Source organism: Poromitra crassiceps (genome assembly GCF_964638095.1).
Source record: "Poromitra crassiceps genome assembly, chromosome: 9".
Classification (NCBI taxonomy): Eukaryota; Metazoa; Chordata; class Actinopteri; order Beryciformes; family Melamphaidae; genus Poromitra; species Poromitra crassiceps.
In genome coordinates this window covers 37,534,063-37,561,934 of record NC_139630.1, presented here as the reverse complement: position 1 = coordinate 37,561,934, position 27,872 = coordinate 37,534,063, and the positions used below count along the sequence as shown (strand labels likewise).

At 42.3% G+C, this 27,872-nt stretch overlaps 2 protein-coding genes across 2 annotated transcripts; one reads left to right on the top strand and one right to left on the bottom strand.

Moving 5' to 3' along the window:
- Nucleotides 1-8,426: 8,426 nt before the first annotated feature.
- Nucleotides 8,427-10,666, top strand: lft1 (lefty1; the record flags this gene model as incomplete). Its single annotated transcript, XM_083643191.1, has 4 exons — nucleotides 8,427-8,880; nucleotides 9,070-9,316; nucleotides 9,486-9,728; nucleotides 10,342-10,666. Exons 1-4 carry the CDS (start codon nucleotides 8,616-8,618, stop codon nucleotides 10,664-10,666), a joined length of 1,080 nt encoding a protein of 359 aa, XP_083499317.1. The 5' UTR covers nucleotides 8,427-8,615.
- Nucleotides 10,667-13,389: 2,723 nt separating this feature from the next.
- hnrnpub (heterogeneous nuclear ribonucleoprotein Ub) lies at nucleotides 13,390-27,156 on the bottom strand. Its single transcript, XM_083643548.1, has 14 exons — nucleotides 26,547-27,156; nucleotides 25,128-25,242; nucleotides 23,089-23,168; nucleotides 22,672-22,811; nucleotides 21,722-21,821; nucleotides 20,514-20,626; nucleotides 19,903-20,166; nucleotides 19,343-19,462; nucleotides 18,862-18,990; nucleotides 18,580-18,748; nucleotides 18,059-18,349; nucleotides 17,432-17,703; nucleotides 16,755-16,871; nucleotides 13,390-16,015 (listed from the first exon to the last, which is right to left on the bottom strand). Exons 1-14 carry the CDS (start codon nucleotides 27,013-27,015, stop codon nucleotides 15,965-15,967), a joined length of 2,430 nt encoding a protein of 809 aa, XP_083499674.1. The 5' UTR covers nucleotides 27,016-27,156; the 3' UTR covers nucleotides 13,390-15,964.
- Between the last annotated feature and the right edge of the window lie 716 nt (nucleotides 27,157-27,872).

Genomic DNA, 27,872 nt, shown 5'->3' with positions numbered 1-27,872 from the left:
TCGACAATATGGTTATTTTTTTACCCAACTGGAAAATATCCCCTTGTTTTCACAACTCAGTGCTGGCAGATATATGTCCTTTAAATCCCATTCTTCGTCCAGAAACCAAACGTCTGTTAGTTTGTCACAGTTCAAAACGATGTTCGGGGTAGAGGTCCCATAGCCCGTAGCCGTCAAAAATGCAGAGGCCCTTTTGAAGGTTAAAAGAGGAGCTCGTTTCACCCCAAGAAGAAAGCTGTAGTCTAGTCTTGGTTATTCCAAATACGGGACACAGCCTAAAATTCCCCCTTTCCTTTCCTTTGCCTCCCCCGCCGGTCGCTTCTTGCCGTCTTTGCACAGTCAAGCTACAGCAGCAGCTTGCTACCAGAGAGCCTCGAAAGAGGAGATGGTCAAAAAGACAGCTGTATCCAACAGCCGTGTTCGATAGTGGGAGAGTCGCGAGGAAGAAGTGCTCTGTAAAATATGAATGAGTTACAAATGGTCGCTTGCTCCACGATATTCATTGCACCTTAAAAACATAAATATTGGAATTCATACTAATATTATACCTTTATTTCCATAAATTAACAATGTCGTTCTGTAAGGTGGGATGGCTCGAGCCCATTATGTGAAGCATTTCAAAGGGAAAAGTTGATAACTTACACGCATGCGCAGGTATGGGACCGCTTAATCCGCCATCTTTGCTGTGTGATGGCCCGTCATGTGCTTCACAGCTAAACAGCCAATCTCCCCGTGGTGTAGCATCTCTGGTAGCTGCTGCAGGCAAAATCCCAGATCATCATCATGGCGCCCGTCACACTGCCGTCACAGCCACAGCATCTGCTGTGCGGAGGGGGGGAGGCGGCGGGGTGGGGTGGGGGTGCAGGACAGGACTGTCAATATTGTGAATGAAAGGAAAATGCCTGCTGTCAGTCTGCTGGTGCGGAGGGGAATGACACAATTTACATTGAATAATAACGACTGTCCCTTTAATTGGCTCCCAAACATCCAGTTTCTATGTCTGCATCAGTGAAAACTGTGCTGAGATCAAGTGGACCACACTCAGACAAGCAAGTTCCCAGTTTTGAGAATTTAATCACAACATAATTTTATTGTTGTTGTTGTTGTTGTTGTTAATAATAATAACAACAACAACAATTCTCAAATAATAATAATACACTTTATTTGTATAGCACCTTTCATACATAAAATGCAGCTCAAAGGGATGTACATGCAAAAACATTAAAACGGGCAAATAAAATCTCCCAGTGGCACTAAATAGTACATAGTTTGTCCCTTATATGTGTTGTATTATATGGTTATTCCAATTCTTTATTTTGGCTGGAGTCTACATTTTTATGGATGGTGAAGGGGGGAGAATTCAGTTTTTATATCATACAAATTATATCTAGGAACATAATCAAGGGTGAACCCACTTAAGGTAAGTTTACCCACTTTTGCAGAATAGCAGACTGATAGCAGATAGATAGAGGTCACGTGGAGGCTGGGTTTACCCAGGCTAGGCCTAGACTAGGCTTAGACTAATATAACTTCATAAACTTCATACTGTAGTAGAATAGCCTACACATCACATTGATGTAAATTCTACATCAACATCAGAAATCAAACTGTTCTAAGCCGGTCATGGAAAACAACAATGTGTACAATCTGAAAGCCATTGGGACTGATGTTTAATTTGAAAATGAATCTTTGAATATTATTGCAGTTTTAACTTTTCCACATCACATGGCCCCTAGCGGTCTCAACGTTAAGGTGTGTAAAGTTTGGCCTACATTTTCTGGTTGTTTACACCTAGCCTAAACCTAACATGTCTGCCTCCTCTGCTCACACAGGTGAGAGAGGCAAACTAAAAAATTGTCCCAGTCCCCAAGATAAACAGGCCTGCAGGAAGAATGTGTGATGACCCCACAGCCACAGTCTTTTTCCATACAGATCGCAAAATGGGAATTGGCCCTTTTTCAGACTCAAAGTGGTTATAAATTATACATTTCACAAGATTAGACATCATTAGCTGCTCATCTGCGGTGTGATGAAGCTATACCACAGATAAACTTGGAAAGCTTGCAGACGTGTGGGTTTTATTCAAATTATGTTATTATAGTAGCCTATCTGTCATCTTTTGTTCAGAAAAGCCACATCTCTTTGAAGGCAGCTGCTTAATCAAAGTACCCCCATTAATAATTTGTGTGGTGGTCTGGGAGAACCCTTCACATGTCACTGCTACACATTGTTGGCAATGAGACAAAGGTTGGAAATGACTTTTGTACGTATTTTGAGATTTTGAGTGATTTGGTTACTTTAATCTCCGTAGTAGCTACATCATGGTGATTTTCCCCCCTCCATTAAACGAAGTGGAAAGTATTTATTTTTATGGTTTTGGACGAACACCACTGGAGAAAATGGAATGTTGTGGAATGTTTAAAGTCATTTTTCTCACGTTTTACTTTTAGACACAACAGATTAAAATACTCATAACTTTTGATCCGAGAGAGCTTTCTCAGACATTCCAAAAGTTATATATAGGGGACTGTTTCTAATTTAGGGACATATCAAAAAATGAAAATGTCAAATTGACACCACGTGAAGTGTTTTTGCAGGCCACCACACATTTCACATTTATGGCCTACATAGCAGTTACAATTATACATACGTGTGTGTGTGTGTGTGTGTGTGTGTGTGTGTGTGTGTGTGTGTGTGTGTGACGTGTGTGTGTGTGTGTGTGTGTGTGTGTGTGCGCGCGCGCGCGCGCGTGTGTGTGTGTGTGTGTGTGTGTGTGTGTGTTTGTGTGTGTGTGTGTGTGAGAGATGAAAGAAAGAAAGAGGATTCAAAGCAACAGAGTCACTGATAAAACGTAAACATCAGTAAAAATGTATAGCCTAGGCTGCACAATGTGCCCTATAAAATATATTTTGATGGTGATCCAGTCTGTTTAATGTGATCCCCCCCCCCCCCCCCCCTCCTCTCTCTCTCTCTCTCTCTCTCTCTCTCTCGCTTGGCATGGCTGCTTATCAGAAACAGTTAAACAGCAGTTTTACATTCGGCAATAAAAACATACTGAGATGATTCATGTTTTGGTCTGGAAATGTGCCCTGTATGATAACATTGATATAATACCATACAACAAAAATGAAACATGTAGGCCTACGCCCCAACCTCTCTCTCTCCAGAGGTGATGCTTGTGAACAGGTAAGGCACGCAACTGCTTGGGGCGCCAGGTCGAGGGCCGATTTGGAATGATATAGGAAACCTCGCTAAAGGGGCCCCATGTCATTCCCTTCAAACTTACATGATTCACATCTCTTGAATTGAAAGTGAATGATTCAAGAGAATGTACGTGAATCATGCAAGTTTGATAAGAATAATTCACGATTATTCACTTTCACTTTAAATTCAAGAGAATGTGTAAGAATCATTCCCGTCAAACTTGCATGATTCACATATTCTTGAATTTGATGAAGGAAATGACGAAGTTACTGTATCTGAAAGTCAAAATGAAAGAGAAAAAAAGATGATCTGGAAAAAAACAAGACAGTGGAGCTGATACTGTTTAAGCAGATAAATGAATGCTGTTATTAGAGATACTTGAATAAATTCAGCTAGCAATGGCATCACGTTTTTGTTTGTTTTGCTTTTTTTGTTGGCTAGTAAGCTATCAGTTACGCTATGAATGATATGAAAGCAGGGCACACAATTAGCACCAGTCACCAGTCAAATGCTGGTAAAATATAAATATGCAAGTGGCTGGTAGATTTGCTTCACTCACCACCAGCCAAAAACAATCAAACAATGGTAATCTATTGAGTGGCTGGTAACATTTGAACATTCACTATCTGATTTGGCCAGTGGACAAAAAAGTTAATTTTGCACAATATGAAACCTATAAATAGGCTAATGAAATATGTCCTAGGAACTTGAACAATTCTAATTATAATATGTAATGTATTTTTCATTGGTATCAGGTTATTGATAAAATAATGGTGATGAATGCTGGTTGGAGGGGCCCCCGGGGAATTTTTGCCTATAGGGCTCTCTCTCTCTTTCTCTCTCTCTCTCTCTCTCTCTCTCTCCCTCCCTCCCTCATAAAAGGCAATTTTTAAGAACATTGGAAGTAGGCTAAACCTATATTCAGTATGATAATGTGTAACTTTTAATTGTGGATGTATTGTAACTGTAAGATTTAATGATTGGGTGGTATGGCATGTACTGTTAGCTTAGGCCTATGCATTATTATCTGTATAGGATCGGTTGTGTGTATTAGGCCTATGACATCAATGTGTTGAATGTAATCAAATAGGCTATATAGCCTACTACTATACTTGTATACTGCATTATGTTTTCTGTTATCTAGAAAGGCTACTATTAATATGGACTCTTGGAATAATAACCCAATATGGCGAAAAGAGATCCAAATAAACAATCAATCAAACAACCCCTCCCTCCCATGATACTGCAGTCAGTGTCAAACTAACTTTTCCAAACCTCTATCCTCTTAAACTTGTTGCGTGACTATCGCGCCCTCTGGTGTTCAACTTGCCTTCACACAACTTAAGTCAGCTTCTGCTGGTTTGCTGCTACTGTTTTGTATACGGACTTTTGTTGAACTCACCAATGTATCAGATTTGAATGTGTGTCTGATGGTTCCAGCCCAGCCTATTTATTTACTAGGATAGTCTATTGAAATATCAAAGCCATAGCCAAATCATCCAGGTTGCATGTAGGCTAATTGTGGTTAAATCAGTTTGGGATTTTATAGCCTAGGTCGTGGTCGTTTCCATCTGCCATAGCCTATAACAAGAAATAGCCTGCACACTTGAAGTCTTCATTTAGTTAAAAGTGAAGGAAAATATGTAATGTTAGTCCCATCTAATCAGTCTCCTTGTGTCTGATCCTATTTCCTTAAGTCTACGCAGGGATTAAAAACCTCCTTCTCTCTGCGCTGATTGATTCGTCATTAACTGTGTGAAATGCAATTAGACTGCCCTGTACTTTGTCGAGATGCGGAGGCCATTGAGCAATAATTATATTGTCGTTGCACATGTCTAGCGCTTTCCCCTCCGTCTGATGTCACAGTCACAGACTACATTAATGATTATTGGCAGCAGATTGATCCAGACTCCGGTTCGTGTATCTTGACGTCTGGAACTGCATGGGCTATTAAAGGTGCAAACTAGCGCGTTTCATTCAACCAAATATTTGATGTTAAGATAAAGAGGGCTATAGCCAGATCTGGCGTTATCAGGAAGTCGGTGACAATACACCCATGTAAATAATTAGGCATTTGCCCTGACCACCAACACAACTTCAATATTGACTTTTGAGCAGGCAGCAGCTCCCCCTTTCTTTTCCAGGGAGAAACTCAAAGCTTGACTGAAATGTGCAAACCACATGCAAAACAGTCCTGTGGCCTCTTGCACCTCCTGAAGAGCTTTTGTAATATTTTTGCATTGTCTTGAGCAGATTGTAAATTTATACAAGGATTTAAACCAGAGCTTCCACAACAGTGCTGCTGTCTGTTTGTGAGCAAGGGGAGAAACTCAAAGCTTGACTGAAATGTGCAAACCACATGCAAAACAGTCCTGTGGCCTCTTGCACCTCCTGAAGAGCTTTTGTAATATTTTTGCATTGTCTTGAGCAGATTGTAAATTTATACAAGGATTTAAACCAGAGCTTCCACAACAGTGCTGCTGTCTGTTTGTGAGCAAGGGGATCCCATGTTTCACAAATGGAAGGGAATGACCTATAAATTGGACTGCTTTTGCATGCAAATGCCTGGATGTTACCCAATTAACACCTGTGTTGTTGATTGTAGGAGCTTGTTGGCCTTTGATTGAAAAGAAATGGCACCTAGGAGCATCAGATGTAGCTTTGAACTAGGAAACTTGTCTTTGATTGGCATGGGAAGGAAGAAAGACTGAGAAATATCACACAAAGGGCATCTTAATTTACCGAATTAGGGGTTGTAATGTGAGGGAGAGTGTACCATGTGTATTTTAGGCTGAAGAGAAGGCACTTAGACTGAATTGAAGGCACTTAGACTGGCCTTTGGCTGGACTGGACAATGGATTTGTCCTGAATTTACATACACTGATGATTCTGACTTCAGACAATCCGATTGCCCAATTATTACCTTTCCTGGCTCATCTCAGTGCAGATCAGTCGGCTTTGAGGGAGAAAACTAGTTTGTACAGTGCTGTACATATGAAGGGTTACATTCCAAAATGCTCCTACCATTGTATATCATTGCTATTCTGCAGAAATGTTGTTACCTTATTTTCACTTGTCAGTATTTGGCAAAAAAAGAAGAACTGATGACTAGGGTCTCAAAAAACAATTCATAACTTGCGCTTTACTTTCATACCAGCAATCATTTTGTAAGAATAAATGGAAAACAAATGTATAACAACAAGCAATGATTATACAACATGCACATTATAATCCATACATTTCCTGTGGCCTTACATGGTTTATAAACATATTCATACATAAAAAAGTGGGTTTCCAAAAAGGAAACAGCAACGTTTTTGTTCTGTTTAATAATACATGCGTTATAGTAAACTTATAATAATCATCTCATAAATCTCTTAATAATATTATTGGCTTACGTACTAGTTACAGTTATAAACAGTGACCCTTTGACACATGCATTTAGACATTTCTCTATTTTTCCTCACCAGTTTTCCAACTGTATAAATCCCTTCAATGATGTTAATAATGTGCATGGATTGTGTGATGGTAGGACATGAGGTCTTCAGTCATAATTTACTTGTTGGTAACATGCAGTGGCTGGCTGGAGTGTGTGGTCTGGCAGTCATCTGTCATTTGCTCTTCCTGTGTGCCCCTTCAGTCTGTCTGACATCTCTGAGCAAACAGAGCCAATACACAACCGCAGGACAGGGGCCTTCTGGGCAGCCAGCGAGAGGACCCTCTTCTAATGTTTGTGTGACAAAAAAGGCAAGGCAAATCCTCGCAATGGAATCAGATAATCACCAACCTGTGAAGAGCCTGCCCCAATCCACATCCACGCCGGCCCCCCGGCCCCCGGATTAACTGTCTGTTTGGCTAATAATTTTAATCTGTTGGAGAAGGCCATGAATGGGTGCCGGGGCTCGGAATAAACATCTAATCCTCTAGTCCCCCTCCTCCCTCCCCGCATCGCCCCTTCCTCCTATACACTTGTTCCATAACGGGCCCTGAGCGGTTTTCATACAGCTCTATGGTCGTTCTAATCTCTGTCCACTTTGTCTGGCTGAGATGGCCTCCCTGCCTGCCCAGACACATCCAGCCTGTGACCAAAATAAGGCCGCTGTGTGACAGACTGTTGCCAGACTGACATCGTCCAGTGGAATGTACACGTCAGAGTGTGGGGTGTGTGCAGACAAGGGTGCTACTGAAGAGGGGGCACTTCAGGTTCACAGGGTCAAGAGATGTATGTCTGGGGCACATCTGCTGAGGCAGGGGACACATGACGGCTCGGGGAAAGCATTCTGTTATGGAGAAATGATAGAGGATTAAGAAACAAAGAGAAAATAAGAACACAAATAACAATTTTAAAGAAAGCAGAAAGCCATACGGCTGCTCACACAAATATAGATGAAAAACAATTCAGCTCACAGTCAGCTCTTTAGATTTATTGGAAATGAGAATAGCAAGTCACATAAAGCCATAATATGGAGTTTCAAATCCTGTTGTTATTGATTTTACTATTGAATAGGATTCAATATCGGTTTTTGAAGGCTGATACTGATATTTTAGTAACTCAAATATTTTGTGCCAATAATCAATATCTTTAAATGTGACCATTTCATGACAAAACCATACAAGCAAATATTCTGACAAACATCCCAGAATTTTCTCCTCTGAAATAGCATTTAGACCATCATGTGATACTAAACCTGCACTTAATCAATGGAGGGGCAAACTCTGGGATACATTGAGCTTTTAAGAATTAAATTACAAAAAAAAACACAACTGAACAATGGATCAATAAAATGTGCAAAGAAAAACAAATTTCACTGCTTTTTATATTGTGGTCAGGGAGAAACCTCCATCCTTATATCTGCTGCTGCAACAACAACTCAATTTCCCCATTCAACTTTAATATAAACGATCTAATACACCATAAATCAGTGTTGGAAAAAGTCATATATAGGCTAATTAAAAAGTTGACAGATACCAGGGCAGGCATAAAACCACTCAGAAATCCTCCTATTTTGGGATGAAAAGGGTGGCTGTCACCTAAAGTTGTCTAATTGCATCTCTGATCAATACATTTCATAACTTTCAATGCTGTTTCAGATGTCCTCTTTCTGACTGACATCAAATGCAACAATGCAACTGGGAGTCTGGTGAAATTATAACACAACACTTGAGTCTAATTGTTGCTGTTTGAAGTATGGCCACTTAGATATCCTGTTTAGGACGGGCTCTATTGTCGCACCTTTGTTCTGATAACGGTCCCCACCCCCATCGACAAAGTGCGAACGACTGGGATGGCCACAAGCATATAAGGGCCACACTGGAGTGTCAGAAGGACACTGTCTCTCTCTGGGCAACACACTGCTACTGTAGCTACTGCTGCTTCTTCCCTTCACTGCTGGATCACTGACGTTTTACTAATGGATTTCCTCCGCGCTTGTGTCCTGTGCGCCGCTCTCCTCGCCGTCGCCAAGGCTTTTACGCACCAGGATATGAAGGACGCACTGCTGCAGAAACTGGGCTTGGACGAGGTTCCGAGGATCCACAAGAGGGATTTGGAGAACCTGGTTATTCCTGCGCATATCAAGAACAAATACATGTCCATGCTGAAGCTGCACCACAGCAGGAAACGCAGGTCCCTGCCCAGCCTGGCGGGCATTCTGAGGGGGATCCCCGGCAATGCAGGTAATAACCTTTACCAATATTAGTTTAATTATTAGATGAAACTGATTGGAATTCACGTGTAATTAGAGTTGACATTGATACCTGTTGAAGGACGCCGTTATGCGTAATTGTGACACTTTGTGCGCAAGGGCCGTTTTTACGCGCCTCCGAATTGCTCCACCTAATCGCTTAAATGTCCTGTTTATTTAGATATTTCTGGGGAGTATGTGTACTCTGACACCACTCGGCAACGCGTGGTGTTCGACATGGATGCGAGGATCCCGGATAACAGCGAGTTGAACATGGCCGAGCTGAAGCTCTACAAGCGGGCTCCCTACCACAAGCGCTCCATGCCGGAGAGGAAAAGCCACCGGCCCGTCAACAACGCCAGAGTCAGCATCTACTGGGTGGAGGTGCTGCCCAACGGCTCCAATCGGACATCACTGGTGGACTCACGGTAAGAGAGAACAGGATACTCGCCTGAATAATGGATTTCCATGGCGTCACGTCAAAACAATTTTTGATTTTAAATCGTGTGACTTGACAGGAATTTCAGAAGCGAGGGCCGGAACTGTGCGTAATTAGTGCGTAATCGTCTTTCTCTTCTCTCTCTGTTGGCGTGTTAGGTTGATCCCCATTCACGAGACCGGCTGGAAGAGCTTTGATGTGACCCAGGCGGTGCACTATTGGTCCAAGACCCAGCAGAAGACACCTATGCACCTGGAGGTGTGGATCGAGGGCGAGAGACCTGGCAGCTACGCGGCAGAGATGGCCAAGAGTGTCCACTTTACCACCCAGGAGCAGACACAGGACAACACCTTGGGGAAGCCCGAGCTCGTCCTCTACACACTCAACCTCGAAGAATACGGGTAAGGACGCGCTTTGATATACAGGATATTGTATCAGTGTGACAATTAGCCCGTATCCCTTTCCCTTTCTGCCACCATTTGCATTAGCCTAATTATCCGCAGTGCTGCGTGTGAGTGTGGCACAGGGGCGTCAATTAACTGAACCCAATATGGCCAAGTTCCTAGTAGGCTAGACGATCATTTACCACCACAACTTCCTAATTCGGTTATATAAAACATAGGCTATACACTTTAATATACTTAGAGTAGTATTATACTAGCTTACATTTCTGGAGAGACACAGTGGAACAAGTCAATTATTGATGAGAGATGACTGAGAATTCCCTAATATGGACAATATTATGTTCATTCTTTAGCCTATATATACTGTATGTCTTCTCTGACTGTCTCTCCCTCCCCCCTCTCTCTCTATCCATTTTAAATAGATATGGCTATTAAATAGATTTGTATACTGTCCACAAGAATAATAAAACTACAGTATTAAAATTGTAACTCACCTTGTATGTACTATAGCAAGTGTCCACACCTTACCATACATAATAATGATGCCCATACTATGACACCTGACCCAACAGTCACCTAACAGTCCCTCTCCTTGTCCTTTCCTATTCAGGTCTCGTGGGGACTGCGAGCTGAATCAGAACAAGGACGCCTGCTGCAGAGAGGAGCACTTCATCAACTTCCGTGCGCTCACCTGGACGCAGTACTGGATCATTGAACCAGCCGGCTACCAGGCTTTCAGATGCACCGGAGGCTGCAAGCAGCCCAGGCGGAACTACGGCTATGGGGAGAGGCGCTGCACGGTGGCTGAGAGCGCCCCGCTACCCATCATGTACCTGGTCAAGAAGGGAGAGTACACTGAAATAGAAGTGGCAGAATTCCCCAATATGATTGTAGAGAGGTGTGCATGCACAATGGACAATGTTTCCGTAGTATGAAGTTACCCTCACTGAAAAGGACTATAGTAATCCTATGCAAATATCACAGACAACCATCAGTCCCTATAGGAAAGATTTTTGGAATGTTATAGTGACACTAAAGAGATGACAATATACCATCAAGTATGATAAAGTCACTGGATTCACCACAGACACACTGTAAGTCCTTATAGGATTATTATAGGAATATTATGGTGATTTTCCATTAGGGTGGCCTATAAATGGTTTAAAACGACACGTCTAGTACTTTATATTTAAATGGGTATTATCTGGGAGTTTTATAGAGCAGGCAGTGTCAGTCCTGGTCCTGCTGCCACAAACCAACTCTATATTTTTCCACAAGCACTTTGTAATATATTTTGTATACAATCAATTTTGATATCTCTTTTTTTGCATTTGTATGAGTTGTATTGCATCCTCATCAGTCATGTCTGATTTGATCTCAGGTGTGTTATATTTTCAAGCTGTACATAGTATGGATGAGTGACATATTTTATGTTTGGAAAATAAAATATTTTGTTTCATTTACACCTCCTGTCCTTCCTCTTCCTTGCTGCAGTGCAGGCCCATTCACATTCATGTTGTAGAAGGGATTTCACATGGGTCACATGCAGCAGCACAGCTGGCTCTTTCACCTCTTTATTTACACTTAGCGTTATAGGAAATTGTACCGCAGAGCAAATACATTTGCCTAATGACCAGTGGTGGAAGGAAAGATGTCCTCCTCAAGTAGTTCTGTTATTTTACTGATATTTTACCCAAGTAGAAGTAAAAGTACTGGTGTCAAATCTACTAACATGGTTCCTATGCAGGCCTGGAAAAGTATTGAGAATTAATTAGATAATTTCCAGGCCTTGAATAGTTTGGGAATTTGAAAGAATGTCTGGACAAATCTGGAGAATGTTGTGGTTCAGGTTGGATACACACATAATCATAGCTTTGATGTTGTTGCCACTTTGAGTCCCCAGTTTTTGTTGATGTGAAGATTGAAGAATAATGTTCAGATGTGCTCTTATGAGGCAGCCGCTGTCAGCATGCTTTATCAAATACCCACCAAAATCACATTGAGTCAAGAACATAGGCTCTGCCTGGAAAATATGATTTGAAACTCCATAATGGAGTTTTAAAGTGGAAAACATGTGGGAACTCTACCAATAATCTAACATATCCTGATATTTGCGGCTGTGAAGAATAGTCTTCCTCTATACAGTGATGTGGCCTAGTTAGCAGGGGCAAGATGTCTATCTGCGTAAATCATATTGAACACCAGACAAAATCTTCAGAACAAATAAGGTCTGGAAAAAGTATATGGAATTTTTCAATTGAAAATCAATGTGTAGGAACCCTGTATTTAAGTAAAAGTAAAATGTAGCTAATTTAATATGTACTCAGAGTAAAAGCTAAAAAGAAATTTAGAAAAGAAAACATTGTTAGATATGCAATTCTAAGAGGACAAGGGGTCAGAGTTCAAACTCACTCACTCATCCTGTGACCTTGGGGTGTCCTGATGGATGCTTGGACAGTCAGGGATCTCCACAGCTACTTCTGCTGTGCATGTTATGGGCTGAGTAGTCACAGTGTCAGCCTCCGTCGCTGGAAGCTTGATGACGTCGACGGTGGGTCTGACTACGTGAGACTATGGGCTGAGAAGCTGCAGCCAGTCCATTCCTTCATGTTGTCCAGCCAGGATTATGTGTCTGCCTCTAAGTCGTTTGCCTTTTACTGCCCCCTGGAGGATGGTCTTTGACAGGGAGGTGTGTTGTGAAGTTCAAACTAGATTCCTTTAAAATGGGAAATTTGGAACTGACAAAAATAAAGTGCACAATCAAAGCAAGGTAGATTACTTTTCTTTGCTGATGGCCATTCATTCACTGTGAGTGGCTCCACAATTTCTCAATGTATGACGGTCCAGTTTCTGTTGCTTATGCAGACACACAATCTGTACTTTGTGTGTGAGTTAAAATGTAATGCAAAGTAGGCTACAATATTTCAGTCAAAATTGTATGTAAAAGTACAATTACAGACTTTGAGAAGTACTCAAAGTACAAGTACAGAAAAAAGCTACTCAAATCACAGTAACTTGAGTAAATGTAATTAGTTACTTCCCCCTTGCTAATGACATATGACACTTGCTACACTGTCAGTGACATTGATGGGTAAACACGCATGTAACGGCCCTGTGTGTGTGTGTATTGGCATATTGACAGTGGGATGAAGTGACACGGCCACATACAGAGAAACATGGAGTCAATCCACATTAACCTAGAACAGGTCTTCGTCTGTTTACATCAGGCTTAGCAGATGTAGACCGGGCCAAACATCGGTAATAAAGGGCAAAACCTAATACCCTGTTTGTTTGCTGTCTGAGCGGGGGGTCTTGTCATTCACTAATATGCTGCTGATGGAGGTAAACATGTGGCCTATAGGCAAACTCAAGCAGTCTGTCTGGAGGGGAAGTGGATTCCCCCATAGACATCCAGCATGTGAATAGAAAGCAAGCAGGTGGCACTGGAAGAAAAAGAAAAAAAAGGAATGACACAAGAAGAAATTATTCCTTCATTATAAAGCAGGGTGATTCTACGGAATTGGGGTATTCAAAAATATAATAAATCACAAGCTCATTCTTTATCAGCTTATTTTGTTTTTTACTTTAATAGAGTTGAGACTAAATAAAAAAGGCAAAAAAAAAGTTTGAACACAAGTATCCAAAAAATTGATAGAAAAGACAAGTGTCAGAAAGTCTCAAAGTGTTTGCGCTGTTGGTTTAATAAAACACCTGATATACAAACTGCAACATAAAGCAATAAAAATATAGTCTGTTTCAGTGTTATTATTAGGCTATTATTATCATCATTATTATTATTATATACTATACTGCAAACTCAATACTTTGCAACCTGCTAAGGTTTATGCATCCAGTACAATAAAGTGGGAGGGCGGAAACTCTCCAAAAGTTTAAATATGTAGACAGTTCATACCAGTAGTCGGGCAAACTAACACTTTCATAATCACAACATAGCATCATTACCTGAAATCAATCAATGAACATTCATGCATGGTTGAAATAGTGGCGAGCTATATACATGTTCATTAAATAATCAACACGGACTGGTAATAATACAAATAAAAATGGACACCTCAAAAACATCTTTTGCCTGATCCACTCTAACGGTCAGAACTTCTGGTTGGACATGAGTGGGCCTGATGTTTCGGTTTCTCTAGCGCTGCGACACAAGCTGTAACACTGGTGGTGGGCGTCCTCTGCCAGAATAACGTGGTGACTCATCTGATGAGCTGTCAAATGAGGAGCGGCCATCATTTGCAGGGCCACAAAGTCACCGATATCATATCTCTGAAGTGCTTCCAAACACAGGATCCTTTTGTTTTCACGTTGAAAAACGGTTTATTCTCAGCTTATTTTCTGGTCCGTCTCAAAGGTTTTGCAAGCTGTTAAAATGCCAGTCAGGGGCCATTCATGAACTGAAGGATATGCTTGGTTAATTCCAATTCAATTCCTGGAGTTAGATTGGAAATGGAATTGGAATGGAGGAAATTGAATTGAATTCCATGAAGTCTGTCTTGGCAAATACAGTTAAACAAATACATTCAATCAAGTGTTACAATTAAATTAGGCATCAAAAACCACCTGAAAGGTCCCTTTAACATTTTATGCTATCGAGTATTGATATTAAACCGTATAAAAGACTAACTGCAATCTCAGATGTGGTAAGAAATTTTTTTATTCAGACTTTCTTAAATTCCAACTCCATTTCCTGCATTTTTTTTTTTCAAATTCCAAATCCTCCGCTGAAATGGAGTTCATTCATGAATGGAAACCGGACCCTGCCAAGTGGTGTTGATTGTGAACGTGTTGTGACATTGTGTAGCCCTTTGGTTTGCTGGTGAAAATGAGCCACCGTTAATCCTTGCTGCCCAACAGCCTGTCTCGATCCCTTTGTGCTAAACTAGCCTCAGATCTCTATTCATAATTTAAAAAAATTGTGGGAATATAAAAACATAGAAAATATACATGCAACACTGTAAAATGCTATCGTGTGGTCCTGTTGGACTTGATCATTTATTTTTTCTCGATACATTGCACTAATTCAATGCTAATTGTTGTCATAACTCCACCAGACGAAAGGAACCTTTAGACAAGATACTCACACTAGGAGTCACAATTTTCTCCAATATACACCTGAGAACCAAGCATAGTGCCCTAATCTTAAGACGTAAATTAAAAGCATTTGACAAATTAATGAAAGGCATAATGCAATACTAAAATGGCTTACTCATATCCTTAAAAATTGGCTTGGCCAAAATAGGCTACTTTCTCTAAGCAATATGCATTAGAATACCTAAAGGTACTAGAAACAGTGTATCAAGGACAGGACACATGAAGGGAATAACTTGAGTAATGAGGTGTCAACTGGGGCCGGAGAGGGGCTGATGTCCTTATTGTTTGAAGTAGCAAACTAGTCCATCGCCCATTCAAAGGTCCTTTACGCACCTTTGAACTGAATCAAAAGTCATAAGACAGATGTAAAAAATTCAACGAGTTGTTTATTGTACGTCTATGGAGTTTAGGTTACAGGCTTGATAGTGGGAGCAAAAGACAAAAATCAATAGTTGCTTAAATTCATCTGCTGCGTGAATTCAACCGTTTTGTCAACAGTAGAATCCACGTGTACAGTCTTAACTATTAGATCAGCTATCACACTTCTTAAGAAGTCAGGGTTCCTTTGCATCATTACTGCGTTTCTGAAACTTCATACAAATAAAGCTAAGCAAAACAAAACAAAAAAACAAAACAAATATTTACAATTCGTAATATAAAAAAATAAATCACAGCACAGATAAAATGCACAACCCTGAAAAACGTTCCTAACATGTGCGGGGCCGGCAACATGTTTCTAGTTCCTGATACTCCAAACATGATTCTTTTCTTTTTTTTTCCTTTTAAAAGCATGCCATTTTAAAAGTAGTGGGTGAAAAAAATCATAAATGTACAACAACCAAAAAAACAACAACAGATGATTGAATGAGACTGACCCACGTTGTACATGTATATATTCATATATAAAGCTTCAAAGAGACTCGTATAGCCTGGTCTCCTCTCTGACGTGGAATGTTGTTGCTCCATATCGCTTAAGTCATCGTCGTCTGTTGGTAGGGTTACATTTTTAAAAGTGGGTTCTAGGACAAGAAAAAGAAGAGCAAAACAAAAGCAGGGTGGAAGGATGTTCCGTGGCTAGCGGTGGGTCTCGGTGTCGGCCACCAGTCCGTTAGAACAGTCTCTCAGTAATAGCCGGGCTGGTATTGCTGGCTCCATGGCTTCTGGTTCCAGAACTGCACAGGACACACACGAGACGCAAAGTTTAGTCACATACTAAATGCAAAATGCAGGTTATATGACATTGGTCAAAATTTAGCATCAGAGGCGTCATTTTGTTCCATTCCTGATCTTGTCAAGTGAAGAAATCCTAGTGATGTCATTCAGTTTAAAACCGCTCCTACTTTCACAAAATCCACAAAACATTGATTATTTATATCCTAATGGAAAATTCATATTAGACGATTGATGGATCAACAGCAGTGTAGGAAATAAAAAAAATATATAAACAGGGGACATTAAAAATTTGGGGGCACTTAAAAAAATGAATTAGAGCATAATGTTGCTAAAGCATAGTGTGAACAACAGCGCTGCAACAACAGTGTGACTGTGTTCTTCTTCTGGCAACCAGCTTGCAGGTGCTGAGTGTGTGTTAGAGATGGGAATGGAAATTAAATGAATTGAAAGAAAACAATTTAAATCTTGGGGGACATTTTTGCCCCTGGATCATGGTTTTTAGGGGCATTCTGACATTTCTTGGGCAGTGATCAACAGCCAAAAAAAGTTTAAGGAGTGTGACTCATATGGACAGTATTTCACAATAAAGAAAAAGGGGCATATAAATCTCTAAATGAGTCGTATTGTTTCAAGGAACAATCTGAAAATGAAGTACGACTGAGCCACAGTCGAGCTGTATTTGCTTTGCTCACAATCAATGGAACCTGGTGTGAGATGTGATGCTACAGTAATACTGACCCCTTGCTGCCAGCTCTGGTTGAAGGCCTGGGCCTTGTCCATGCCGAAGTTGCCATTCCTAAAGTTACCACGATCCCTGTTGCCATAGTTGCCACGGTTACCACCTCTTTGCTGGAACTACATAGGAAGATAAGGAGGAAAGCAATTTAAATTCACAACTTTGTAAGAGCTTTTAATTAAAGATCCATATAACCAGATTTTTTTAAATGATTAATCAAACTGGTAATTAATGTGGCTGATGATCAATTCAAGAATTTGCATGCCTAGTCTCCAACATTTCTAAATACTAGGCTGAATTCCAAGGGTGGAGACTCTGGAGATGATGCACCATGGCTATAATTATTCCCAAAATCGTGACTGATGCCTAGGCACCATCGTGCAACTGTGCACCACCTACATCACAGTTGCTCGAGTGACATCACAGATGACATCACAACTGCCTGAGTGACATCACAGTTGGGCAAACAGTTGCTCAAGGGACATCACTGATGACATCACAGTTGCTTGAGTGACATCACTGATGACATCACAATTGCCCAAGTGACATCACTTCTGTCACAAATCATGACCGACACAGAGACACCACCCACTTAGCCAATTTTAACTAAAGATTACACCAAGCAACCAATGTTTTTGCACCTGTGGATTTAGGTAATTCATGCCATCAGTCTTCTTACCTGGCCGAAGTTTCCCCTTCCACCTCCCCGGTTCATGTTGCCTCCGCCTCCTCTGCTCATGTTCCCCCTGCTCATTGGGCCGCCTCTATTCATGGCCCCGCCCCTGGGACCCATGTTGCCCCCCCTCATTGGTCCGCCTCTGGGGGGGCCGCCCAGGCTGGGCATGAGGCCACCCCGGTTGTAGCCGCCGCGGTTGGGGAAGCCTCCTCTGAAGGCTGGGGGAGGCAGGAAGCCGCGGGGCGGGCGGTTGAAGCCGCCACGAGGCCCGGGAGCTACAGACAAGAGGAAATAAGAGTTAAAGCCCACGAGGCCCGGGAATACGAGTTAAACCCCTGTTTCAAAACTGGAAGACAACACTACTGCTGGTGCAAAGGTCTCCTCCAACTGCAGCCTTTGCTAATGTCAGTCTCACTGGATATTTCAGTGGAGATAAACTGGAGTTAAGCCAACAGCCGCGTATTGTTCAATATGCGAATAGGGGAATGGGATGACAAATCCTGAAACTACAGTTTGGGCATTGTATTATGTAAAGACTCCACAAATGCTACAATATTTTCTTATTGAGTGTGTCATTGCATCCCCCACCTCCCATGTCATCACACAGCAGAGACAAAATATCCGCCCTACCTCCTCTGAAGTTGCCTCTGTTCTGGAAGCCCCCGCGGCCGCCACCCCTCTGTCCGGGTCCTCCGCCGCGGCTGAACTGGTTCTTCCCTCCTCGGCCGCCGCCGCCGCCCCCGCGCTGGCCACCGCCTCTCTTGGGTGGCATGCCTCCCTGGTTGGGCCTCTTCTCGGCAGGCAGGGCTGTCTTGCTCTCCTCCTTGTACTGCTCCAGCAGCTTGGCACCCTCCTCCTTCTGCAGCTCGGCAAAGGTCACTGCGCTGAAGCTCTCTCCCTCCTCGGGCAGAGAGAAGAAGCCTGCAAAGGGAGGACAACAAACAAGAACATGACTAGGGATGGATGAACATATTACACGTAGAAAACAAAAGTTATTTTGTCCAGAACTTCAACCCCCTAAATGAAGTGATAATTCCACACTACAACACAGGATGGTGCCACAAACACAGTCAGCTTTTGAACTTGTGAAAATGTGATCAAATTAAATAAAATGCATCCACTGTAAAAAATTTGAAAAAACGAACTATTACCTTTCATTTTGAGGAGAGCGTGCTCAGGCACTTCTTTGCCGTCACTCTCTGCCTTCTTCTGGGCTCTCTGCTTGTAGTCCTCGTCAGAAGGACAAACCACCACGGCTTTACGCTGGAAGCCTGCAAACAAACACATCTTCCTCTTCTGGCCGGGGGCGGACAGGTTAGTCTGGGGAGAGAAGAACCATTGCCCACATGTTAATGCTTGATTCGACCTCGACACATTTCACATCCGTAAGATATTGGCACAAGCAGCGTGCGGGATCAAGAAGAGCCACTTACATGATCCAGGATGTAGTTCCTCTTCTTGCGAGCCGCAATCTCGATGAACTTTCCCAGGAAGAGTGGTGCACGCTGGGAAATGGCAGTCAGTTTTGTGGTGTCCTTCGACTGGCGTTTCAGGCTGTTTATCTGCATTAAATGAGATTCATGAATATTTGATTGAAGACACAATTTGAACAACGAAAAAAAACATACTCGGGCTACAAAAGAAGCTAGAAGGATGACATAATGTATCACAGATGGACACCATCTATTCAATAACCTTTTACATTTGAGCTCCTATGCAAACTTAAAGCCGATGAACAGGTAGGGGGTTCAAAGGGTTATTACTCGATGTGTATTATACTGGCTGGTTGAGGACTGAATCTGAGATTTGTGGTTACAGAGTGGTTGATCCAACTACTTTGCCATCCTCCCGCCACTTATCTTCCAAGCACAGTCTTATTTCTAGAATTATCCAAAAAATAATCATCTTACTGACCATCATCTTATCCACGATGGTGTCGCTGCCTAGGATGTAGTATTTCCCAGGGTTCTCCTGGACATGGTTCTTCACCCATGTGGTCTTCCCTGAGCCTGGAAGGCCGACCATCACTATCATCTGTCAGATGGGGGGGAAAGGGGGGGTCAATATGAAAGTCAGGAAACCAGGAATATTTACAGGGTTGCCACTCTTTTAGATTTCAAGTAGTTCTCAAGGTCAAATTATTTCAAAATTACGGGCGAACGTTGTTCACGTATACCCAGTGGTGTGGTGCGGTGCAGGGTATATGCAGGTATATGCCGTATACCTGGGCATATAACAGAGCAGACCAATTTTGAGATGATGGAGCCCCACGAGGCTCAAACTCAAGATTCGGGTAGGCTAAATTCAAGCACTTTTGAATGAATCAATGAATGACTTTATTCTGGATATTAATGCATAACATCATGTAGCGTCTCTATGCCCCCCCCGCCCAAAAAAAGAGACTTGAAATTGGGAAGATGACAATCCCACCTCTGCTACAAACTGTCGTCTAATGGTCGTCGTGGGCGTTTTACCTCGCAGTTGGCCTTGGTGTCTGGTCCCTTGGGGCCCCGGACTCGATCATCCACAGGGATCTGCTGCATGAAGGTGAAGCCCTCAGGCTGAGGGAAGTAGGGCGTCTCCATCTGGCCGAAGTTGAACTCCACAGCGCAGTTGTGGCAGAGGACGTGGGGGAAAAGGGCCTGCTCGTTCAGAGACTCCTTACCCACCTGGAACGCCACCGCCGGCTCCGCTCCATTCTTGGAGAAGGACATCTCCACTTCTTCTCCTTCAAAGTTCTGAGCAAAAGGTCAAACAGACTGGTAAGACAATACTTTCTCCCCAGATTAGCCTTTTCAACGAACATCTCAGAAGTTTCTATTGGGGCACACGCACACCTTCTACATTACAACATATGGGATAGTTACAGTATATCGGATTTGGTCTTTTAGTTACAGTATGCCAAGTGTGAATGCTAGATCATATATATTTTTTAATCTCACCTGTGCACATTAGACATCTGCCCATCTATTTTTTATGATCATGTAATTACTGTTTTGTTTGCTTCAATTTTGTCTACGTAAATTAACTAATAAAATAGTTAAAAAAAGAAGAAAAAAAAGCACTGAATCTGAGGATGTCTTACAATAAGGCAGCAGATGACATCATTCTCCTCGAAGGTCTCTCCAAAGTCCTCTGTCACGCAATTGGTGGTCTTCTTGCCCTTCCCAGAGTAGGCGTAAGAGTGCTCCTCCTCACCTAAAAATAGATGGAAAAAAGAAAAACATAATTTTTCTGACAATTAACAGTCAGCTCTGCATTTCTGCATTAGGCGAGTCGTTAGGACAATGTAATGGTGTGTGTGGGGGGGTGAATTATCTGTGTTTGTAATAGACTGATATTAGTATAATTGATTGAATTTTTTCAACAAATAAAAAATATGCATAGCATACTATACTGTATGCTTCAACAAGCATACAGTATAAAATAATTAATCAGAATAAAGTCGTTAAAAACTTATTTCTATAGAGCTCAACAGTCATGTGACGTTTCTTGCCCCAGTAGTGAATTCCCCATTCATTTTCTCCATAGATATTTTTGAAAAATCCTTATATAATGACTTTTAAGGCTTGAAACAAGCCAACCAGTCTTCCAGAGAATCGTAGGTGACCATAAAAAGTTATCGGTCGAATTATGTCTTTTTTTCCCGCATTTATTTTTTGTTTTTGCTGAAAGTGAAATGTTTTATGGTCACTCACGATTCTCTGGAAGACTGGTTGGCTTGGTTCAAGCCTTTAAACTCATTATAGAAGGATTTTTCAAAATGTCTGGAGAAAATGAAGGGGAATTCACTTCTGGGGCAAGAAACGTCACATGACTGTTGAGCCATTTTACCACTAGATCCCTCTAGTGGTGTATGGACAGCATGACATGTAAATGACATTTACATGTCATGCTGTCAATACACCACTAGAGGGATCTTTCAGTATATTCTTTGTTAAAAAGCACATCAAACTCAATTTGTCATCATCTGATTCACGTCTTCCCGCATACACTTTAAGTGATGTTTTATTTTATTTAGCCATGGGTTTACTTACTATGCAGGCACCTAATGAATGCAGGAAAGCTCAAGTATTCAGATTATATGAATTCTAGCATTCCATCACAGCTTAAACTTGGCCACCGACATTGTCTTTAAAAACCAAGTAGTATGCATAAAGAAGGAATTGGATTACCCAGTCAAGACTGACGTGAGACTTGGCATCTACGTGCATGGATTGCCTAAGTGGAAGTGGAAAACCTAACGATATAAGGCTTACAGAGAAAGCCTATAGAGCAAATACAGATACTGACCTAGGAGCAGACTGCCAGTAGCCAGGGACCAGCCCACCTGCACCTCATGGATTTCCATGTTCTTACTGGAAATGTGCTTTACTGGAATCTTCTCTGTGACCTGTTGACATGACCCAAACCATGAGCAAAAAGTGTCAGTATCTATGGCCACTAGTGACTAGTCCATATGCGATGACAAAGATGCTAAATTGAAGGCCCTTTGAAATGTATTCATATATAAAAAAATAACCATTTCAATATTGTATGAGCACTTTGCAAACTCTGCTAGTTTAATGCTACATGAGGTACTATTAACTAGGGATGGGCATTTCTAGCAAAAACACTATTCGAATTTTCGCTGGCCAAATTCGAATTTAATTCGAATTTCGAAAATAAAAATAAAAATGTAAAAAAAATAAAAAATGTTTTTTTTTTTTTTTTTTTTTTTTTTTTTTTTAAAGAACATGTTACATGACATTGACATTTTCGAAAATAAAAAACAGTTTTGACAATCATGAGTGGTTCATTAAATATTTAGTAGGCTCAGGTCTGAGTGCCAAAGGGGTGCCAAAGTCACCCCCTCTCCCTCTTCATGGGATTTCATCCACCATTCATTTTTCCATAAACCTTGCTTAAAATGCTTATAAAAATTGTTTTACTTGCTCAAACCAAGCGATTTGACTATACTTAGAATCAGGGGAGACAATGCAACATTTCACTAAAAAAAATTTTTTTTTTTTTTTTTTTTCGAATTTCGAATTTCAATAATAAAAGTCGACCTTGATAATAACAACGATTATTCGAATATTCGAACTTCGATGCCCATCCCTACTATTAACGTTCAGGGATACATACGTAATCATGAATCAAATAAAAAGAATCGGGGTAGTGTAGGGCAAGAAAACAGAAACTCTATTTAGTATGCGTGTCCAAAATACCCACATACTAAATTGGAGGGGGGTTGAATTTACCTTCATCTCGAAGCAGACTTTGCCGCTTTTCACGCCGTAGCTGGCTCTGCCTCCTGACCAGAGGTAAGCAAAACTCTCCATGGTGAGAGAGGAGGCGCTGTAACGGTCCCGCGACACCTTGAAGTGCAGGTCGCAGTTGTCTAGAGTACAGGAATACACACACACACACACACAAATAAATCTGTGTCCAAGTGAAATGGTTAACTAACCTTTTTACCGTGGCAGTCACTGTGATGCCATACATAGTACATTTAATTTATTATATTGATGATGTATTAGCCGTATAAAACTTCCATGTTGCCATTCGTTCTTGGCCAGGCAAACACAATTTTAGATAAGTAGCTAGGTCAAATAAATGAACTTATTTCATTTCCGTGGTTATAGTGAATTGTCACATTACGGTAAGGTAATACTCACAAGCATCCAGGCAGACTTTTGTGTCGTCAAACTCCTCATCCTCTTCCTCCAGGGGCGGCACGGGGGACTTGAACGAGGCCCTGAAAGAGAGAGCACAACCAGTCTGTCAGAGGTCAATGTAGCTGCATGGAGCCTGTAAAGGTGACTTGGGTACCACCTGCTGAAAAACATTGGGGGGGGGGGGGGGGGCAGACTGGGGGAACAGAGAATAAATACAAAACAGAAAATCCAGCAGGCGTGAGCCTTCAAGGTTTTTTGGATAGTGAGATTTATTGTCAGCCGTGGCAGACAGCACTTACCTTGCAGTATCCAGCGAAATCTAAAACTAGAGAGACACACAGAAAGAAAACACCTCCACAAGCCATAGTGTGCAAGGCTACCGGTAGGTGATCAAATTAAAAGCAGGCCTCTCCCCTTTCAGATCAGTGCGTTTATGCTTTCTGAGATTGCTGTGGGGTCAGTCCCAGTAACAGCAGGTGTTCTATTTAAAACCCTGTGTGTCGGATCCTCACTGAAAACTACAGTCATCATGACTGCCTCAAACTGTCTTTTGTAACTATGAAGTACAACATAATTCCATACTTAACTGAAATGACAGTCAATGTGTAAGAGGGGCAAGGCCAGGAATTTGTGCCAAAATGAAATGCTACAGCAACTTACCAACTCTGTAGCTTGGAATTTGATACCAAAACCCCATGTGGACAGGACACTTAAGAAACATTGCCCAATGATCCAATAAAGTCAATTAGAATGCTGGGTGTAGTGTAGAGATCATTGCTTTAAGTGAGAGAATGCTAAAGTATGGTAGAATAAAATAATGACTTCATCGTCCCGTCTCCATTATTTGTTCCAGACTAAACACCTCCCAGAGTGCATGGACATATTGTTGATGCTCAAACAGCCTTGTGCGTTTTACAAATGGCTGCTGCGGGGAGATTTATGGTGACACCGACGTGGGAGAACGGCCATGTTCTGTCTGAGCTGGAGCATATGGTCAATGCAGCCAGCCAGCAGGTCTCCCACACAGGCTGAGGGAACTGCTTGGGTGGTGGTGGTGGTGGGGGGCTTTGATTGCACACAGGGCAAATTAAAGTACCGGGATGTTATCAGGGTGGGGGGAAACCATGGCGATGGGCAAAAGCAGGGAAAACTGCAATTTCCATTTGGAAATGGGGGGAAAAAAACGACAGTCGATGTCCGCAAGAAGAACCGCCACTTCCTACCAGGCGCTCCCCACACTGAGTCAATAGCGCAATGGAAGCAAACACTGACCAAGGAGTAGGTACATGTACACACAAACATACACCCTCACACACATCGTGCATGATGTCACCTGCGCAGGGGAAGAAAGGAGTCTCGTAAAACGCACGCATTCACACTCTCGTACATGATGATCACATACACACAAGACGTGACACATGGGACAGAAATAGCATTGTGACATCATACAACCAGAAAAACAACTTAAAGAAAAGAAGAAGATACATCGGTGCGAGGCCAAACGATGGACGTCAATCGCGAATTCTTGCGTGGACATTCCAAAACACTCGGGATCGTTTGCTACAGCCTTGTGTGCTACTCTGCAGCGGTGGACCCTTCCTCCACTCCCTCCTCTTTTTCTCCCCCATCCTCCCTCCCTTCAAAAGTGCACATCTGCTACTTCCCACTGGGTTCTCTTTGAGCAGCCTTGAATCACCTTGAGGACACAATGGGCTTTCCAAACAATAAGTGGCATGAGGAACAGATGTAAAAATTCATAGAGACTTGATAAGATGCACTTCTGCTACAGAATGCGGTCCATTATAGACACAATGTGAGTGGGCACTGCAAAAGGTAAATGGTAAGGTTCTTTAAGTAGTCAGGTGACCCTCAAAACATGTGTGAAAGTAAAGTTATTAATAAATGGTATAATACTTGAAAATGAGGGTTTTTGACTTGCTAGTTAGGTGCATTGGCACTTAAAGCCAATACAGTTCAACAAAGCTATGGATGGCGCTTCAGGGATGCCGAAGGCCATTTTTGCTCTGTCCCATCCTTACCAGCTGTATTTGTTCTCTTCAATAAATTCAAAGTAGCCCCTTCCATGTTCCTCCCGGCGTCTCTTAACACCCTTCTTATTCTTCTGATCAGCATTCGTGTCTTTGTCCGCATCCCCTTTGGAAATAAAACAAAGATATAGAATGAGGTGCTCCTTTTTGAGAGAGAGAAAGAGAGAGGTCGGACTGGCAGTGGGCTTCTGGCCCACAAAGCCCGTTCATTAATTACAATGTGTCGACCATTATTATTATTAACTAAGAGGTAACACCTCATGGTTACACTTAATATAAGACAATCAAAGTCCATGAATTATAACAGTTCTAACTTCTAATGACCAGATAGTAGTTACAATGTAAGCTGGTCCAAGTGAACATTATGACAACACAGTGTTTCCTGGGATTGGGAAAACAATCACTGCAAAAATAAAGAAAGGGGACAATAGCCCTGAAATCAAGGGCTTGAAATAGACTTTCAAAAGAGACTTGGGTATAGTTGTTTTTCTATTTGACAAGTCTATTGCCTGGGACTAATGCATCATGCAAGGAAAAGGGGAAACCTGCCTAGACCTGCACTGACCTGACCGCTCCCCCCATCTTAACTTCAATAATTACCAGGTCGGCTAATCTATTGGGAATTATTTTCTATCGTCGTCTGACAAAATAGCTGACTTTTTCCATTCAAACCACGGTCAGTGTAACAACTTCTGGATAGCTTAGGTTAGCTAGTTCAGGAGTTCCCAGTCCTTTTAATGCCAAACACTCGTACATCAATACACATGATCATCCCACACCCATTTGAAGACATTTCATCCCAAGGATCACGTAGGCCTACTTGAGATTTTATTAGATAATACTGTTAATTTGTAACTACAGGAGTGTCCGTAGTGTATGTTGGTGGAGACAGGAACATCTATGATCAGTGCCAATTCCTGTAAATTTGTCTTATTATAGCAACGTTTTTTTTATAGATCATAATGGGATCAATATCGGATCAATATGGGAACAACTGGACTAGCGAACCGACTAGCTAGCACTGCACCGCAAACACAAAGAAGTGTAGCTTGTCAGCTAACGCTAATTCCACGACGTTAGCTGGCAAGCTAACATGCTAACCGAAACCAAAGGCCGCTGGCTAAGCTACCTAGCTAGCTAAGTTTACTTCTCACTGTCTCACAATGGAATCGTAGCTAGACGACGTTAGCGATACGAATTACCACTACTAAAGCGAGCTAGGCCAACTGTCTGTAGCTAGATACTGAAGCTAGCTGACTAGCTACAATTTGTGGCGACCGCTAGCTAGCCTAGCGAGGTCACGCTGTGTGGCTCAACATGGACGCTCCATTGTAACGTTAACGGATTCAATCAGGCTCCAGCAACCAGTCACAGTCCATCCAGCCAGTCACATTGTCTGAACCAACTCACCCTCAGCAGCCTGGTCTCCGGGCTCACCGTCACCGTCTTCTGTGTCAATTTTCTCCATGTCGTCCACATCGCCCTTAAGCATGGGATCCATCTCCTCCTCCTCCTCTTCTTCTCCTCCCTCGCCCATCTCTTGGTCCTCCGCAACGACATCACCGGCGGCGCCATCGCCATCGCCATCGCCATTCTCCTCTTCTTCTTCCTCCTCCTCTTCCTCCCCTTCGTTGGCCTCCATGCTTTCTTCAACCGGGCCTTCTTCTCCTTCGCCCTCCTCCTCCTCTCCCATGCCCTCTTGTTGGTCAGTGACCGGAGCCAAACCCTCGCCCGCTGGGGAGGCCAGGGCCTCCTCATCCAGCGCGGCCTGCAGGCGGTCCATCAGCTCGGCCTTCAGCCCCTTGTCCGACAGCTCACGCTTTTTCAGCTCGTCCTTCAACTCGTTCACTTTCAGCTTTTTCACGTTAATAGAACTCATAGCGAATATTAACGACAGATGTGCACGTGCTACTGTTTAAGTTAAATAAAATCCTCAAATAAGACGATAAATAAATAACAGGACGCCTTTGTTAGCGGATGTCGTTCAAAACTGCGCCAAATGGCAGCCGCGTTCCTCGCCCTTTCGCCGGCAAAAAAGAGCTCTGCTTGCTAGCGGGGCGGTGTGGGGGAGGCGATATTTTTTGTCTTAATGATGGCGAAGCCATGACCCACCCTACTCTGCCTCTGATTGGCTTACCTGATATTTTACCCTCACCTTAACCAATCGTCACTCGTAGTGTCTAAACCCAACCAATCATCACTCCTTATGCATAAACACAACCCAGAGCCAACCAATCAGAGATACAGCAGGGCAGGACATTCCTTCGCCGTCCTGGAAAAAAAGAGTAGTGGGAGGATCTTCTGTTACCGTAATGACCCTGTGAGCAGCGCAGGGGCCATCTGTCACACACCCGTGCATTTGGGCAAAAAAGAAGAGAGATTTCAGCTGTGCATTAGCCTATTAGGGATAAGCTATTCAGTTCTGTTTAATGATTGAGTTTTTAAGGATCAGGTTGCGAAAGGGGGAAAACATTCGCTCTTGAAATTGTCATAATATCCAGTCTTTTCTTTTGGGTGTTTGAAGAGTTGCTCATTACTGCCTCCCAGAGGAGAATATAATAAATGCAAAAGTTACAGTAATTCAATGAGTCTGCCAGACAGTGTGCGCTCCCTCCTCTCCAGGCAGTGTGCCACTGTCTGTCACTTCTGTCATCACTCCACCACTGAGCCAGTGTCTTCTTCATCCTCTCAGACTGAGAGTCTCATTTTGCAGTTTCGCCAATATTCTATAGGCCT